We start from the raw sequence: 18490 nt of genomic DNA, 5'->3' as shown, positions 1-18490 counted from the left end.
TGATAACAATGCCAGTCAGAGTAGGCATGGCCGGATCATCCTAGACTGACTATATATATATATATATATATATATATATATATATATATATACACACACTGTATATATATATATATATATATATATATATATATATATATATATATGTACCCTACATTATCAATCCCATCATTACTCATCCCTTAACCCTGTATACAGATATACTTCAGTATATATACACAGATTAATAAAGAACAGTGGCTGCCATCCTCATCCACATACGTGTCTCTTCCACACTAGTCCATCTGCCAGTTATCCCAGTACCAGCAGCAACATCCCAGTCAGCAGTGGCTGATAACAGGGAACAATAGATAGAAGCATACAGCACAGTAAATGGAGATCACAGACTAAGGCAAAGGCATTTTTATCCCCCAAATCTGTAGTTGTAGAAAAACTACAAATCCCAGCATGCCCTGACAGCCGAGAGCCACAAGGTAGAAAACACTGGTCTAAGGATATAGACAGAACGCATCGACGTATTATCAGAGCCACGATGACATCCAGGTTGTACATACAAACTAACAGATCTGCCGGGAGCTATATACTGACTGGTAGGAGGCTGCACCATGATATGGACACGTGTAATAGACAGGTACCAGGCGGATGAAGCAGTGACCTGTATAGAGAGATGTCTCGCTGGTACCTGATCAACAAACCTAGCCAAGCCCATAACCTATGCCATATACAATATGCCAGTGTGCCACCTATGATCACAGCTGCCTATAGACAGAATCATAACCCATACCATATACAACATGCCAGCGTGCCACTTATTACTAGACAGTGATCACAGCTGCCTATAGACAGGGCAATAACCCATACCATATACAACATGCCAGCGTGCCACCTATAACTAGACAGTGATCACAGCTGCCTATAGACAGAATCATAACCCATACCATATACAACATGCCAGCGTGCCACTTATTACTAGACAGTGATCACAGCTGGCTATAGACAGGGCAATAAGCCATACCATATACAACATGCCAGCGTGCCACTTATTACTAGACAGTGATCACAGCTGCCTATAGACAGAATCATAACCCATACCATATACAACATGCCAGCGTGCCACTTATTACTAGACAGTGATCACAGCTGCCTATAGACAGGGCAATAAGCCATACCATATACAACATGCCAGCGTGCCACCTATAACTAGACAGTGATCACAGCTGGCTACAGACAGAATCATAACCCATGCCATATACAACATGCCAGCGTGCCACTTATTACTAGACAGTGATCACAGCTGGCTATAGACAGGGCAATAAGCCATACCATATACAACATGCCAGCGTGCCACTTATTACTAGACAGTGATCACAGCTGCCTATAGACAGAATCATAACCCATACCATATACAACATGCCAGCGTGCCACTTATTACTAGACAGTGATCACAGCTGCCTATAGACAGGGCAATAAGCCATACCATATACAACATGCCAGCGTGCCACCTATAACTAGACAGTGATCACAGCTGGCTACAGACAGAATCATAACCCATGCCATATACAACATGCCAGCGTGCCACTTATTACTAGACAGTGATCACAGCTGGCTACAGACAGGGCAATAAGCCATACCATATACAACATGCCAGCGTGCCACCTATAACTAGACAGTGATCACAGCTGGCTACAGACAGAATCATAACCCATGCCATATACAACATGCCAACGTGCCACTTATTACTAGACAGTGATCACAGCTGCCTATAGACAGAATCATAACCCATACCATATACAACATGCCAGCGTGCAACTTATTACTAGACAGTGATCACAGCTGGCTACAGACAGGGCAATAAGCCATACCATATACAACATGCCAGCGTGCCACCTATAACTAGACAGTGATCACAGCTGGCTACAGACAGAATCATAACCCATGCCATATACAACATGAAACCTATGACAAGACTATCCTCACCGCTGAACAGAGACAAAACCAAAACCCATGCCATATAAAACATGCCAGCGTGCCACCAAAATGCCATGCCATAGGAAACATGCCAGCTATGATAAAACTATCACCACAGCTGGTCAGAGACAGGACCAAAACCCGTGCCATATACAACATGCCACCTATGACAAGACTATTTTCACAGCTGCCTACAGACAGAACCATAACCCATGCCATATACAATGTGCCAGCGTGCAACCTAAAACTCTTAGCTGCCTACAGACAGGACCATAACCCATGCCTAGAAAATATGCCAGTGTGTCACCTAAGATAAGACAATGATCACAGCTGCCCAGACAGAATCCTAATCCACAACATATCAGTGTGCCACCTATGACAAGGCTATCACAGCTGCCCAGAGACAGGACAACAATCCATGTGTATACAACATGCCAGCGTGCCACCTAAGACAATCACAGCTGCCTACAGACAGCACCATAAGCCATGCCTAGACAACATGCCACCTATGATAAGACTATCACCACAGCTGTATTCAGACACGACCATATTGTGCCATCTAATACTATCACTACCGCTGCCCACAGACACGACCATATTGTGCCAGCTAATACTATCACTACCGCTGCCCACAGACAGCACCATAACCCATGCCATATACATCATGCCAGCATTATCTTCCCTGCCCAGGCAGAACCACAGCAATGGATCAGTACCAGTAAACATTATGTCTATGGTACGATAACAATAATGACATAACAATTGTACCCTGCAGTAAATGACAATGGTGGGTGTAGTTGGCACCTGGAGACCCCTGTAATGCCAGCACAGTGCAGGTGATGGATGGGCATGGGATCACAAACATTAGATGCTGCTATCCCCGTGTTCTCACATGGCCAATGGGCATAATATGGGCACAGTCACCTAACACAACCCCTGTGCCCGGGCAGTCCACTCTCCAGCACAACAAACAGGATGCGCTAATGGACGTCAGGGATGCAACCTGTTGTGACACTACAACGCCCAGCATGCTGTGACAGGAAGGACGCCTGTGTAGGGGTAGTAGTTGTAATCTGGAGAGCCACAGGTGGCATCCCCCGTGCTGCCCTGTGAAGAGGGGCATCCCTGCTCCTCCACGTGTATGACGAGGACTACCACCCCCATCCTCCTCAGCCCAGACACTCACCTTTACCACCCAGGGGCTCCAGGCACTGTCCTGGGCACAGACACAGCAGCAGTAGTAGGAGCAGGGGGACCCCCGAGAGCCAGGCCGGGCCCCCCCAGCCCGATCCGGCCTTCATGTCCACACAAGAGTAGTATCCGATCACATCCACGGCGGCCCCGAAGAGCCCGGGAGAAAGATGGCGGCCGGAGCCCACACACACCGAACCGGGAGACGCGTGCGGCGGCTGTGCTCCGAGCCCCGTGACCTTGCCCGGTTCCCCCGGGAGTACGTGGGGTTTGCTTTTTGGTTCTGCCCCCGAGATGACACTGAGCGGCGTGACCCGAGATGGGGGGGGTTATGACCCCCAGATACCTCCCCTGCTGGGATAGAAGGGGCGCAGTCACGTGACGAAGACGCCCGCGGGTGTCCCGGGTCTCCGGGGTGTAGTAGTAAGTAATAGTAGTAGAGTAATCAGAGCCGGGTGTAGTTGAGGTGAGGGCTCCGGGTCAGCAGCAGCAGCGCCGCCGCCGGGGGGCCGTGAGGAGTAGGCAGCAGACACCCGCAGTGCACGGCAGCAGCTCCGAGTCCTCAGCCTCCATGTCACCCGCCTCACCCCCGGAGCTCAGTCCGTAGAAGGCCGGGACCAATGAATGGAAGGGAGTCCCCCTCCTCCGCAGCCGGGCCGCTGAAGGTCACAGTAGACGGGGCGGGCGATAAGCGGGGCCGGTCAGTCAGCGTGCGGGCTCGGTGTGCGGCGGGGGTCCGGCTCTCATTGTGTGATCCCTCTCTCTGCCTCCTCGGCTATGTGACGTGACTGCTGTAAACAACAGGCTGAGCCGCCGCCGCCGCCGCACACTCACAGGCACACATACACACGGGGCGGCCACAAAACCCGGACTGGACCGGAACGGACCGAGCAGACACAACACTACGCCGATAATAATACTACAGCTACTACTATTACTACACTACACCTATGATATAATACTACAGCTACTATTACTACACTATACCTATTATATAATACTACAGCTACTACTATTACTACACTATACCTTCTATATAATACTACAGCTATTACTACACTATACCTACTATATAATACTACAGCTACTACTATTACTACACTACACCTATGATATAATACTACAGCTACTATTACTACACTATACCTACTATATAATACTACAGCTACTACTATTACTACACTATACCTTCTATATAATACTACAGCTACTACTATTACTACACTATACCTTCTATATAATACTACAGCTATTACTACACTATACCTACTATATAATACTACAGCTACTATTACTACACTATACCTTCTATATAATACTACAGCTACTACTATTACTACACTATACCTTCTATATAATACTACAGCTATTACTACACTATACCTACTATATAATACTACAGCTACTATTACTACACTATACCTTCTATATAATACTACAGCTACTATTACTACACTATACCTATTATATAATACTACAGTTACTACTATTACTACACTATACCTACTATATAATACTACAGCTACTATTACTACACTATACCTACTATATAATACTACAGCTACTACTATTACTACACTATACCTTCTATATAATACTACAGCTACTACTATTACTACACTATACCTTCTATATAATACTACAGCTACTATTACTACACTATACCTACTATATAATACTACAACTACTACTATTACTACACTATACCTATTATATAATACTACAGCTACTATTATTACACTATACCTACTATATAATACTACAGCTACTACTATTACGACACTATACCTATTATATAATACTACAGCTACTACTATTACTACACTATACCTATTATATAATACTACAGCTACTATAACTACACTATACCTACTATATAATACTACAGCTACTACTATTACTACACTATACCTATTATATAATACTACAGCTACTACTATTACTACACTATACCTATTATATAATACTACAGCCACCACTTTACTACACTGTACCTATTATATAATACTACAGCTACTATTATTACTACACTATACCTATTATATAATACTACAGCTATTACTACACTATACCTACTATATAATACTACAGCTACTACTATTACTACACTATATTATATAATACTACAGCTACTATTACTACACTATACCTATTATATAATACTACAGCTACTATTATTACTACACTATACCTATTATATAATACTACAGCTACTATTATTACTACACTATACCTATTATATAATACTACAGCTACTATTACTACACTATACCTATTATATAATACTACAGCTACTATTATTACTACACTATACCTATTATATAATACTACAGCTACTACTATTACTACACTATAACTATTATGTAATGCTACAGCTACTATTACTACACTATACCTACTATATAATACTACAGCTATTACTATTACTACACTATACCTATTATATAATACTACAGCTATTACTACACTATACCTACTATATAATACTACAGCTACTACTATTACTACACTATACCTATTATATAATACTACATCTACTATTACTACACTATACCTACTATATAATACTACAGCTACTATTACTACACTATACCTATTATATAATACAGCTACTACTATTACTACACTATACCTATTATATAATACTACATCTACTATTACTACACTATACCTACTATATAATACTACAGCTACTATTACTACACTATACCTACTATGTAATATTACAGCTACTATTACTACACTATACCTATTATATAATACTACAGCTACTATTACTAAACTATACCTACTATATAATACTACAGCTAATATTATTACTACACTATACCTATTATATAATACTACAGCTACTACTATTACTACACTATAACTATTATGTAATACTACAGCTACTATTACTACACTATACCTACTATATAATACTACAGCTATTACTGTTACTACACTATACCTATTATATAATACTACAGCTATTACTACACTATACCTACTATATGATACTACAGCTACTACTATTACTACACTATACCTATTATATAATACTACATCTACTATTACTACACTATACCTACTATATAATACTACAGCTACTATTACTACACTATACCTATTATATAATACTACAGCTACTACTATTACTACACTATACCTATTATATAATACTACATCTACTATTACTACACTATGCCTACTATATAATACTACATCTACTATTACTACACTATACCTACTATGTAATATTACAGCTAATATTACTACACTATACCTATTATATAATACTACAGCTAATATTACTGCTACACTATACCTATTATATAATTCTATAGCTACTATTACTACACTATACCTATTAAATAATACTACAGCTACTATTGCTACATTATACCTACTATATAATACTACAGCTACTACTATTACTACACTATACCTACTATATAATACTACAGCTACTATTATGACACTATACCTATTATATAATACTACAGCTACTACTATTACTACACTACACCTACTATATAATTCTACAGCTACCACTATTACTACACTATATTATATAATACTACAGCTACTACTACACTATACCTACTATATAATACTACAGCTGCTACTACTACTACCACATTATACCTACTATATAATACTACAGCTACTACTACTACCACACTATACCAACTACACAATACTACAGCTACTACAGTTACCACACTATACCTACTATATAATACTATAGCTACTATTACTACTACACTATACCTACTATATAATACTACAGCTCCTACTACTACTACACTATACCTACTATATGATACTACAGTTACTATTCTATACCTACTATATAATACTACAGCTATGACTACTACACTATACCTACTATATTATACTACAGTTATGATTACTACTCTATAACTACTTCATTATACCACAACTATGATTACTAAACCATACCTACTATATAATACTGCAACTACTATTACTACATTTTTCCTACTATATAATACTACAGCTACAAATAATATTCCTGCTATATAATACTACAGCTATTACTATTACTACACTATATAGCTATGATTATTACACAATGGTATATATATGTACTATATATTACTACAGCTACTACTATTACTTCACTATACCTATTATATAATACTACAGCTACTATTACTACACTATACCTACTGTATGCTTCTACAGCTGCTACTACTATTACTACTACTACACTATACCAATAATATAATACTATAACTACTATTACTACTACACTATACCTACTTTACAATACTACAAATACTGCTATTACTACACTATACCTACTATATGATACCACAGCTATGATTACTATTCTGTTCCTACACTATAATACTACAGCTGCTGCTGCTACTACTACTAGACTATACCTACTCAATAATACTGCAGCTACTATTACTACACTATATCTACTTATTAATACTACAGCTCCTACTATTACTACACTATACCTGCAACAACATTATTAATACTACTGAGGACACCTACTATATAATTCTACAGCTACTATTATTGTCACTCTATACCTGTTACAACAATATTACTGAGGGTGACTTCCATATAATACTAGAGCTACTACTATTACTTCACTTTACCTACTACTGCCATACTAAGTATGACTGGAATATAGAACAACAGCTACTACTATGACTACTGTTTACCTACTATATAATGCTACAGCTACTACAATTATTACACTATATCTAATACAATGTATTTATTGCTGCTACACTATAGTACAATAATACTAAAGACATCTGCTGTATAATACTACAACTAGTAATATGACTACCCTATACCAGCTATATAATAGTACAGCTGCTACTATTACCACACTATACCTACTACTACAGTGTCTATATTATTATGCTATATCTAGTACAACAATACTACTGAGGATGTTTGCTATAAAATAGTGCAGCTATTACTATTACTAAACTATTCTTCAACAATATTACTAATAATTATTTCTATATAATACCACAGCTCCTACACTATACCTGCTACAACAATACTACTGATATAATTCCTCCTATACAATCCTACAGCTAATTTTACTATACTATAGCTGCTACAACTTTTCTAACGATAATCTCTTCTCTATAATACAACAGTAACTACTATTAATACACTATACCTGCTACAACAATACTACTAATATTTTTTTCTATATTATAAAATTACCGCTACAACAATATACCTAGTACAACTATGTATATACTACTACACTATATCTAGTTCAGCAATACTACTGAGAGTACCTTTTATATAATACTACAGCTACTATTATTATTATACAAAGGGTGTGGAAATGTAAAAAAAAAAAAATTACTTGTCCAAGGGACTAAAACTGAACACTATCTACTTGTCCCTCATGAAAATCCACTTGTACTGGTACACAAAATAATTTTAACCAAAATAGTATGTAAATATGGTCTTCATTAGTATTTAGCAATTTAGTTTTCTTCTCCTCGCCCTATAATAGCCATAACTCTTTTATTTTTTCATCTACAGACCCATATGTGGGCTTGTTTTTTGCGGCACCAATTGTACTTTGTAATGACACCTTTCATTTTTCCATAAGGTATGCTCCGAAACAAAAACAAAATTTTTTATTTATGAGGTGAAAAAAAGCAGTTTTGCAATTTGGGGTTTTTTCTTTTTTTACGCCGTTCACCTTGTGGTCAAACTTAAATGTTATTTTGATACTTTAGATCAGCCTGATTACACCAATACCACATTTGTTTAGCTTGCTTTATGTTTTAATAATAAATAAAAAAATTGTAAACTTTTTAATAAAAAAAAAAAATGCCCAAAGCTGCATTTCCTGGGCATCGGGCGATAGGATTTCCACATCCCTGTACACTATACCTGGTACAACAATGCTAATCACTCATATAATACTGCAGCTACCACACTATACCTGGCAATGCAATACTATTCATAATCCCTTTTATATTACACTTCAGCTTCTACACTATACCCAATACTTCTGATAATCCCTTCTATATTTTACTACAACTACTACACTAATACTACTGATAATGCCTTCTATTTAATACTAAATTTGCTACACTATTAGAACTATAGTGTATTTATCTGCTACACTATACCTGCTGCTACAACAATACTACTGATAATCCCTTCTATATAATACTACAGCTTCTACTCTTTATCCAATACTACAATACTACTGATAATCTATTCTATATATTACTACAGCTACTACACTATAGCTGCTACAACAATGCTACTGATAATCCCTTCTGTATTATACTACCACTACTACTAATAAAACACTGTACCTGGTACAACAATACTAATTCCTCCTATATAATACTACAGTTACTACACTATAATTGATACTACAATGCTACGGTATTAAACTACAACTACTATGCTATACCTGGTACAACAATAATAATCCCTTCTATATAATACTACAGCTGCTACACTATACCTGGTACAACAATACTACTGATAATCCCTTCAATATAATACAGCTGCTACACTATACCTGCTACAAAATACTACTGATCATCCTTTCTATATGATACTACATCTACTACACTATACCAGGCAGAACAACACTATTGATAATCCTTTCCATATAAAACAACAGCAACTACACTATACCCAGTACAACAATACTAATTACTACACCTGGTACAACAATACTAATCCCCCTATATAATAATACCGCTACTACACTATACCTGGTACAAAAATAATAATTCCTTTGTATAATACTACAACTACTACACTATGAGTGACATTTATCAAGGTATTTAGAACTTTTTTTTTTTTTGCGTACAAAAGTCACACATGCGCCTAAGCATTTTTTTGTGCAACTTTTGTGAGTAAACAAAAAGTTAGCAACAGCCTTACCTAAGCAAATTTCAGTTTTCACTTTGCAGTGGTCAGGTATTTATGTTGTGCTAAAGTCGCAAGTAGGCAAAAAAAAAAGTTGCAAGTCTTCTCCAGGTCTGACCTGGAGTACAAAACTCCTGTATGTGAGAAAAATTAAAAAGTTGCATAAAATCTCACAAAAGTCTCAGCTGCGACTTTTTTGTTTTGCTTATGTACTCCAAGTTTATCAACCCCCTGTGATAGTATGATAAATATGTAGCATAGATAATACTATAGCTATGACATTATAACAGGTACAACAGTACTAATCCCTTCAATACAATATGACAGAAACTACACTCTACCTGGTACAACAATACAACAATCATCCCTTTGATACAATACTACAACTACTATACTATACTTGGTGCAACCATGCTACTGTTAATCCCTTCTATATAATACTACAGCTACTATACTATATCTGGTACTATAATACACTACCTACAATAAGAATACTGCAGCAGACAAAAAATTAGGAAAATACTAAGCCTTTATTGTTCCGTGGCAACTGACAACAATGATAAAAATATTAAAAACAGAGATGAGGGAAACTAAAAATGGACATCCCCAGAAGCTGCATAAGTGGTAAGTAGTACATAAGTAAATGGTGATCCCAGAGAGTACCATAAAATACATCAAATTGGGCATGTATGAAGCGCCAATGTATATTACAGATTAAATGTTGAGTACCAAGTCATAGGGACAAGTGTGTAAACAACAATACAAATACAGTAACATATATAGCAACGGCACTGCATGAAATACCCACGTAATGACCACAGGCAACTGGGAGAAATCCAGCCCTACGACCGTTTGGGACCTACGTCCTTCTTCCGAAGCTGGTACTACAATACTACTGATAAATCATTCTATAAAATACTACAGCTATACACTATACCTTGGACAACATTAATTATCAATTCTATATAATACTACAGCTACTCCACTGTATCGGGTATGACAATACTACTGATCATCCCTTCTATATAATACTACAGCTACTTCACTATACCTGGTAAATACTACTGATAATCACTTCTATAAAATACTACAGCTGCTACACTATACCCAAAACAACAATACTACTGATCATCCCTTCTATATAATACTACAGCAACTACACTATACCTGGTAAATACTACTGATAATCACTTCTATATAATACTACAGCTGCTACACTATACCCAAATTAACAATACTACTGATCATCCCTTCTATATAATACTACAGCTACTACACTATACCTGGTAAATACTACTGATAATCACTTCTACTATATAATACTACAGCTACTATACTATACTTGGTAATACAATACTACTGATAATCCTTTCAATATAATACTACAGCTGCTACGCTATAAGCAAAACAACAATACTACTGATCATCTTTTCTATATAATACTATAGCTTCTACATTATACCTGCTATAGCCATACTACTGATAATTAATACTATATAATACTACAGCTGCTTCTTTATACCAAAAACAACTATAGTATTAATGATCCAACTGTATATACTGCTATACTTCCACACTATACCTTGTACAACAATACTACAGCTACACTATAGCTAATATAACATTGCTACTCAGCTTATGCTGTATAAGCTGCTACTACTTCACTATACCAGTAAAAATATAGTACTGATTATCTCTTCTGCATAATACTAAAAATACTAGTATTACTGGTTTATACCAAGTACAAGAATATCACTGAGGATCTGCTGTACATTATATACTACTACAGCTACTAAACTATACTGTACATAGTGCAATACTACTGATGATATGTTGTACTAGCCACTGCTGCTACACTGTACACGCTACAAAAATACTACTCTTCCTTTGCTGTACTCACTATTACTACAAATACACTATACCTACTACAGTTGCTGCACTGCCACTACACTATACCTAGTAAAGCCACATCTAGACATGATACCACAGCTGCTGCGCTACTACTTGTACATTGGACATACTAGTACACAAACTACTACAGCTACTGCACTACCACTGCACTATACAAACTACCACTGCTAGTAGATAGAATATTGCGGCTGCAGTACTTTTGTACTATACATAAAGCCATTACCACTGTATCACTACTACTATACTTTCTACTACAGTTGCTGCATTATTATCACTACGCTCCCTACTATGAATAAAACTATACATACTGCCACCACTACTACCACTGTACAAGTCCTACTGCTGCTACTAATATACATACTGCTGTACTATTACCACTTATCCCCTTAAGGACTCAGGATTTTTCAGTTTTTGCACTTTGTTTTTTTCCTCCTTACCTTTTAAAAAGCATAACCCTTTCAATTTTCCACCTAAAAATCCATATTATGGCTTATTTTTTGCGTCGCCAATTCTACTTTGCAGTGACATTAGTCATTTTACCCAAAAATGCACGGCGAAACGGAAAAAAAAATAATTGTGCGACAAAATCGAAGAAAAAATGTCATTTTGTAACTTTTGGGGGCTTCCGTTTCTACGCAGTGCATATTTCGGTAAAAATGACACCTTATCTTTATTCTGTAGGTCCATATGGTTAAAATGATACCCTACTTATATAGGTTTGATTTTGTCGCACTTCTGGAAAAAATCATAACTACATGCAGGAAAATTTATACGTTTAAAAATGTCATCTTCTGACCCCTATAACTTTTTTATTTTTCCACGTACAGGGCGGTATGATCTGAAGTTTTTATCGGTATGATTTTTGTTTTGATCAGACTTTTTGATCACTTTTTATTCATTTTTTAATGGTATAAAAAGTGACCCAAAAATTTTTTTGCGCGTACGCCATTGACTGTACGGTTTAATTAATGATATATTTTTATAGTTCGGACATTTACCCACGCGGTGATACCACATACGTTTATTTTTTTTTTTTTTACACTGTTTTATTTTTTTTATGGGAAAAGGGGGATGATTCAAACTTTTATTAGGGAAGGGGTTAAATGACCTCTATTAACACTTTTAAAAAAAATTTTTTTTGCAGTGTTATAGGTCCCATAGGGACCTATAACACTGCACACACTGATCTCTCATCCTGATCACAGGCGTGTATTGACACGTCTGTGATCAGTGTTATCGGCGCTTGACTGCTCCTGCCTGGATCTCAGGCACGGAGCAGTCATTCGCCGATCGGACACCGAGGAGGCAGGTAAGGGCCCTCCCGGTGTCCGGTCAGCTGTTCGGGACGCCGCGATTTCACCGCGGCGGTCCCGAACAGCCCGACTGAGCAGCCCTTTCACTTTCGCTTTAGAAGCGGCGGTCAGCTTTGACCGCCGCTTCTAAAGGGTTAATACCACACATCGCCGCGATCGGCGATGTGTGGTATTAGCCGCAGGTCCCGGCCGTTGATGAGCACCGGGACCGACGCGATATGATGCGGGATCGCGGCGCGATCCCGCTTCATATCACGGGAGCCGGCGCAGGACGTAAATATACGTCCTGCGTCGTTAAAGGGGTACTCCGTTGGAAAAAAAAAATTCATATCAACTGGCTCCATAAAGTTAAACAGATTTGTAATTTACTTTTAGTAAAACATATTAACCCTTCCAGTACTCATCAGCTGCTGTATGCTCCACAGGAAGTTTAGTTATTTTCAGTCTGACCAAAGTGCTCTCTGCTGACACTTCTGTCTGTGTCGGGAACTGTCCAGAGTAGGAGCAAATCCCCATAGCAAACCTCTCCTGCTCCGGACAGTTCCCGACACAGACAGAGGTGTCAGCAGAGAGCACTATGGACAGACAGAAAAGAACAACTCAACTTCCCGTGGAGCATACAGCAGCTGATAAGTACTGGAAGGGTTAAGATTTTTTTAATAGAGGTAATATACAAATCTGTTTAACTATCTGGCACCAGTTGATTTGAAAAAAAAAAATTCCACCGGAGTACCCCTTTAACTATCCTTGTTACTACTACAGCTGTATTACTGCAGCTACCCTATCCCTGTTTCTACTTCAGATGTAGTACTGCCATTATACTATAACTATTACTACTACAGCTGTATTACTACCATGCAGTTTCTACATTACTAGGTCTGCATTAATATATATATATATATATATATATATATATACTGCCAGTACTGTTTATACAACCACTATACTATGTCTTTTTCTTCTAGAGCTAATGTACTACTATACACACTGTCACTACTGCTGTACTTCCACTGCTGCTCCTGCACTATTATCAATACTGCAACTACTGCTTTACATATTAAAACAGTTTTTGCTCTACCAAAAATACTACCACTTATCCTATGCCACTGTGCATATTAATACTAGACTGTCCCTAGTACAGCTGCTTCTCTTTTATACGTATTGGCTTTAATGGAGCACCATTATTACTGTACATTTGTCCTCACTAATACTACTACTTCTTCTGTAACTATTGCCCTGACAGAGCTACAATGCACTACCTTTTTTTTGCAATGCTACTGGTATAATGTTTACTATTGTTCATGGCTACGACTAAGAATCATAGATCCAAAACATGTTAGCTTTTGTGTCTACCAGATTGATCCTTTTTTTATTTGCCCGTTGATCCTCTGACAGGCCATTTTTTTAGGACACTTTAGAATAAAAAGAGTGCCAGCATCTGTTTGCTGTGCATGTTCCTGTGAGTTTGCCAGTGCACCTTTCCCGTGTTAGCTGACGATCTTCCCTACAATGTTCACTACTATTACCATTAATGCTACTGACATTACTTTATACTCATATCCCAATGAAAAATAAGCACTAATAGTAATAACAGCCATGATAAGTTCTTAGTAGCCTCAATAATAACAGTTCTAATTATAATTTCATAAATTAATTTCATAAATAGTTCTAATAATAGTCCATATTCTTTACTAACAGGCATAAGTAAAGCAGGCCTTTCCATACATTATGTAGAAGTATTAGTACTTAGATGCAATCCAGTTGTAAAATAATCTTAACATTAGAAATATTTCTCCATATGCTTAATATCCCTAACAATAATAGTTCATAAAATCCATAATAATATTAATAATCCTGATACATATTGCATTAACAAAATAGTATTTGCAATAGTACTAATAATAAAACTCCACAAAAGCCCTGAACTAGTAATACAAATACCTTGTGTCTATAAAACTCCTAACTATGGTAGTTTACTTTCTTTACAGCTATAGAAAGATAGTCCCAGTCTATGGCAAACCTAGTGATATAAATACTCCTTATTCTTATAATAATAGTCCTAATATTGAATAATACTAATGCTTAAACATTAGAATACCTTTACTAATAATAACAATAATAGGACTTTAAATAGTTTTTATAGTAACAGTTAATTCTTAGCAGTCTCTTAAGTAATTCCACTGATCCAAAACAGCTGATTTAATAATTCTCATCTATAGTCTTTATAATAATAGTCCCCTAAAATTACCAGCCTAATAAATCATAATTTTACTAATTATAGTCCAAATCCCAAAAGATCACAGTAAACAGTTATTACACAGTCTATTCCACATTCATTCTAATAATCATAGTCTTAATTCTTCATGCAGTTATATTTGTTCTAGTTATAATCCTAATCTGTGATTGTAATAATTATAATCCTAGTTCTTTAAATTTCTAGTATTAGTCCTGATCTTTCATAGTCATAAAAAAAAGAAGAATAATATGAGTTTAATCATCCATTCTACAAGCAATATGAATTTAACACTCTCTTGTTTGTCTGTACTGTTTTCTGGCAAAAAATTCTAGCCTGCAGTATGAAAAATTATAATTTCATCCACATCCCAACAACCCTCCTGTTTAATCCAATCTTAGCATGCATCAGAAACATTATCATTATTTCTGGATTTTTGCTGAACATTCCAGTGATTTCTAGTGCATGCCGCCTGAGCATCTAGATTCCAGCTATATCTGGAATGTCTATTATTAAGATCATTGCTAGGAATAGTAAGCACTAAGCATTACACATTCCTGCCTCTTTAGTAAACATTTCTATTCCGTCCTACTTTTAATACACTTCTAATTCCTGTCACATACAGTATTGGTTTAGTAATTGTTACTCCGTCTGGGCTACATATCGTATTCCCTTCATCCTGTCTTCATCCTGCACCTCACATCTGCATTCCTACCTAACAGTGTCGTTTTTACCTGTTGAAATAAAAAAGCACAAACGGATGCGCTCCGTAGTGTACCACCAAAGGTGAGTTGGTAACGCTAAGTGTGAATTGCGCTTACCACATGAAGTTGTACTCCAACCAAGTACAACAATGGAACAGGGCGTATCATCAAAGGGTCTCTGCAGCTTCGTCCCGCTGAAATAGAATCACGATAAAAACAAGCAATCTCCAGGTAGCAGAGCGGGATCAATGGAAGCGCTGAGACCAGATAAGAAGTTAAAAGGATTTATTTCCCATAATGCAACGCGTTTCACGTTCAATCGCTTCCTCAGGCATCCGATGCCTGAGGAAGCGGGTGACCGTGAAACGCGTTGCATTATGGGAAATAAATCCTTTTAACTTCTTATCTGGTCTCAGCGCTTCCATTGATCCCACTCTGCTACCTGGAGATTGCTTGTTTTTATCGTTTTTACCTGTTGTACGTGAACCATAGACATTACAATTTCAAAGAGTAGTAGATGCCTGGAAGCAACTTCCAGTAGATGTGGTAGGTAAATCCATAGTAAGTGAATGTAAGCATGGCTGGCATAGGCATGTATCTAAGATACTAAGATAAAAATATTATAAGGGCAGTCTAAATAAGGGAAGTGGTCTTTCTTCTGTCACTCTTCTATGTTTCTTGTATCAACAATCCACTCAATACCATAATTCTAGCCCTATTATTGCTCTTAAAAGGGTACTCCTGTGGAAAACAATTTTTTTTAATGAACTGGTGCCAGAAGGTTAAACAGATTTGTAAATTACTTCTATTTAAAAATCTTAATCCTTCCAGAACTTATCAGCTGCTGTATGCTCCACATGAAGTTCTTTTCTTTTTGAATTTATTTTCTGTCTAACCACAATGCTCACTGCTGACACCTCTGTCCATGTCAAGAAGTGTTCAGAGCAGGATCAAATCCCCATAGAAAACCTATCCTGCTCTGGACAGTTCCTGACATGGACAAAGGTGTCAGCAGAGAGCACTATGCTCGGACAGAAAATACATTTAAAAAGAAAAGAACTTCCTGTGGAGCATATAGCAGCTGTGATAAGTACTGGAAGGATAATTTTTAAATAGAAGTAATTTACAAACCTGTTTGGAACCAGTTGATAAAAAAATAATTTCTGTGGGAGTACCCCTTTAACTATATACAACCAAGCATTATAACGATTCTACATCCAATCCTTATATTCAAATGTAACTCCTACATAATACCCTTTACTTTCCAGCCATATACATTTTTTACAGCAATTCTGACAGCTTTCCGTTCTTTTCGTACAACTATGATGACATCCAATTTTTGCATTATATCACTTCCATACATTTTCCATTACAAAATTTTACATTCATGACATAGTAATATTTTTTTAGCTAATTATAACCAATAGAAAGACAGAATTACTACTGTTTTTATTTGTCCTACTGATGCTATTTCCATGTTTTACATGCTACCCTTTACCTTTCTCCCCCCATCCCTTTTATCCTCATGGCATGGAGCTATCTGGTCATCTCTATTAAGCTACTGAGGAAAAGGTCCGCGGCCTTGAAACACGTCTAGCCTGTTTTACCTTTCCATAACCATCACCTCTTATGATTTATGCTTCAACCATAATTTGGAAGCGCTGTAACCCCCTTAATTTGGTACCACTCAACCACGCACCTTACTGCTGACACGAGGACGCTACTACAGACTATCGTTCTTTTATCTACTACCATCATCCCGATTCCCATAGGCCGGACGCAGGTCTGTGTCAGCCTGTACACCATCTGCCAGCTTGCCTTTTACCTGCTGTACCTGCTACAACTGTATACATCCAGGTCAGACATCGCTCTGTGCCAACAGCAGCCAGCAGCAGCCAGCCCATCCATCTTTGCACAGTGAGCGCAAAGACTGACAATCCTGACGTTCGCTCACAGGCCAACTGTATCAGGACATTCTGGGACTTCCAGTACTCCGACTGCATCAAATCCGCTAACCGGAGGCCGGACTCAGCTCCATACCAAACTTTAAGTGCAGAGCGATCTACAAGGTGGTGAGTGGTGGCGTGCATCAATCTTCTAATAGCTTTTATGGAACTTGTTCCACACTTACCTTGAGTGAATTTCATAAGAGACTGATGCATTTGATTATGGACATTTGATTCCTTATAGGTGGTTTTATTTTATTCCAAATATGTTTTATTCCATTTGTCATCATATTTATTTGTCATTTCTATTATCTTACTACTTCC

The 18490-nt window shown here is 37.3% G+C and overlaps 1 protein-coding gene across 1 annotated transcript in view; it reads right to left on the bottom strand.

Moving 5' to 3' along the window:
- Positions 1–4005, bottom strand: part of IGF1R (insulin like growth factor 1 receptor) — a 205326-nt gene extending 201321 nt beyond the window's left edge. Inside the window, exon 1 of the mRNA XM_056571842.1 lies at positions 3155–4005. Within this exon, the coding sequence (XP_056427817.1) occupies positions 3155–3269 (115 nt within the window). The 5' untranslated portion in view covers positions 3270–4005. The remainder of the gene's footprint in view (positions 1–3154) is intronic.
- Positions 4006–18490: the final 14485 nt, after the last annotated feature.

This window comes from Hyla sarda, chromosome 4 (genome assembly GCF_029499605.1).
Source record: "Hyla sarda isolate aHylSar1 chromosome 4, aHylSar1.hap1, whole genome shotgun sequence".
Classification (NCBI taxonomy): domain Eukaryota; kingdom Metazoa; phylum Chordata; class Amphibia; order Anura; family Hylidae; genus Hyla; species Hyla sarda.
Note: the sequence above shows the minus strand (reverse complement) of the source record. Positions and strands in the feature narration are given on the sequence as shown.